Source organism: Sinocyclocheilus rhinocerous, unplaced genomic scaffold (assembly GCF_001515625.1).
Source record: "Sinocyclocheilus rhinocerous isolate Xijiao unplaced genomic scaffold, SAMN03320098_v1.1 C36457851, whole genome shotgun sequence".
NCBI classification, from domain to species: domain Eukaryota; kingdom Metazoa; phylum Chordata; class Actinopteri; order Cypriniformes; family Cyprinidae; genus Sinocyclocheilus; species Sinocyclocheilus rhinocerous.
The window spans coordinates 1-1156 of NW_015781400.1; the positions used below are offsets into that span (position 1 = coordinate 1).

Genomic DNA, 1156 nt, shown 5'->3' on the forward strand with positions numbered 1-1156 from the left:
GATATGCGACAGACTTTATCTTTGTTAGCAATAATTAAAGATCTGTACTGATACAGGAACTGTTACTCTAAGCAGATGGTCATGTGAACACATCTGTCTGTTTTAGAGACACGTGTCACGAGCTGCTTGGACACGTCCCTCTTTTCGCCGAGCCCAGCTTTGCTCAGTTCAGTCAGGAGATTGGTCTCGCGTCACTGGGAGCGTCGGATGACTCTGTACAGAAACTCGCCACTGTAAGTAATGACAGGCTTTGAGATTTGACCTTTTGGTTAGAGGTGTTTTAATGTGAATGTACTACAAAATTGGCTCAAAAATCTGAGGGGGCACGTGCTTTGAATGGGCATGACGCCTCAGCTACAAATACATATTTATTAACAATTCCATATTATGTTTCAGTGTTATTTCTTCACTGTGGAGTTTGGCCTCTGTAAGCAGGAAGGGAAACTGAGAGCTTATGGGGCCGGTCTGCTGTCCTCCATCAGTGAACTGAAGGTAATGAACCACAAAAGCTTTCTCTGCATGATGCACAATGCATGTTTTTCACCTTATAAATAGAGATTGTCTATTTCCTTTTCTTCCAGCATGCACTGTCAGGAAATGCCAGGATCTTGCCCTTTGACCCCAATGTGACATGCAAACAGGAGTGTATCATCACCACCTTTCAGGACGTCTACTTTGTTTCGGACACCTTTGAGGAAGCAAAAGTCAAAATGAGGTGCGTGGGCAATAGAAAACAAAACTGAATTTTTACAGTGAATTAAATGCGAATAAAACTGACAATAAAAAATGCTAAAAGTATTTACTGCATATATATTATCTGAGTATTTTGCATTTAAATCTGAATTTAATTTTTAGAGAGTTTGCAAAGACCATCAAGAGGCCATTCTCAGTGCGCTACAACCCGTACACACAGAGCGTAGACGTTCTGAAGGACACAATCAGCATCAACAACGTGGTAGAAGAACTAAGACATGAGTTGGACATCATTGGAGATGCACTAAGCAGGCTAAACAAACAATTAGGAGTCTGAAAAGCTAAAAAATGTCACAGCAAATCATCAATGTACTTCATCTGCCAGTGCACTTGTTTTGTCACAGTACTTCACTCTCCAAATCATGTGTGGCATCAATACCATATGTTATGCTGTATGTACTCA

The 1156-nt window shown here is 40.8% G+C and overlaps 1 protein-coding gene across 1 annotated transcript; it reads left to right on the forward strand.

Moving 5' to 3' along the window:
* Positions 1–71: 71 nt before the first annotated feature.
* On the forward strand, positions 72–1150 carry LOC107736051 (tryptophan 5-hydroxylase 1-like; the record flags this gene model as incomplete). Its single annotated transcript, XM_016547560.1, has 4 exons — positions 72–233; positions 397–492; positions 582–715; positions 856–1150. Coding segments are annotated over 4 exons (567 nt in total), but the record flags the coding sequence as incomplete, so codon positions are not given.
* Positions 1151–1156: the final 6 nt, after the last annotated feature.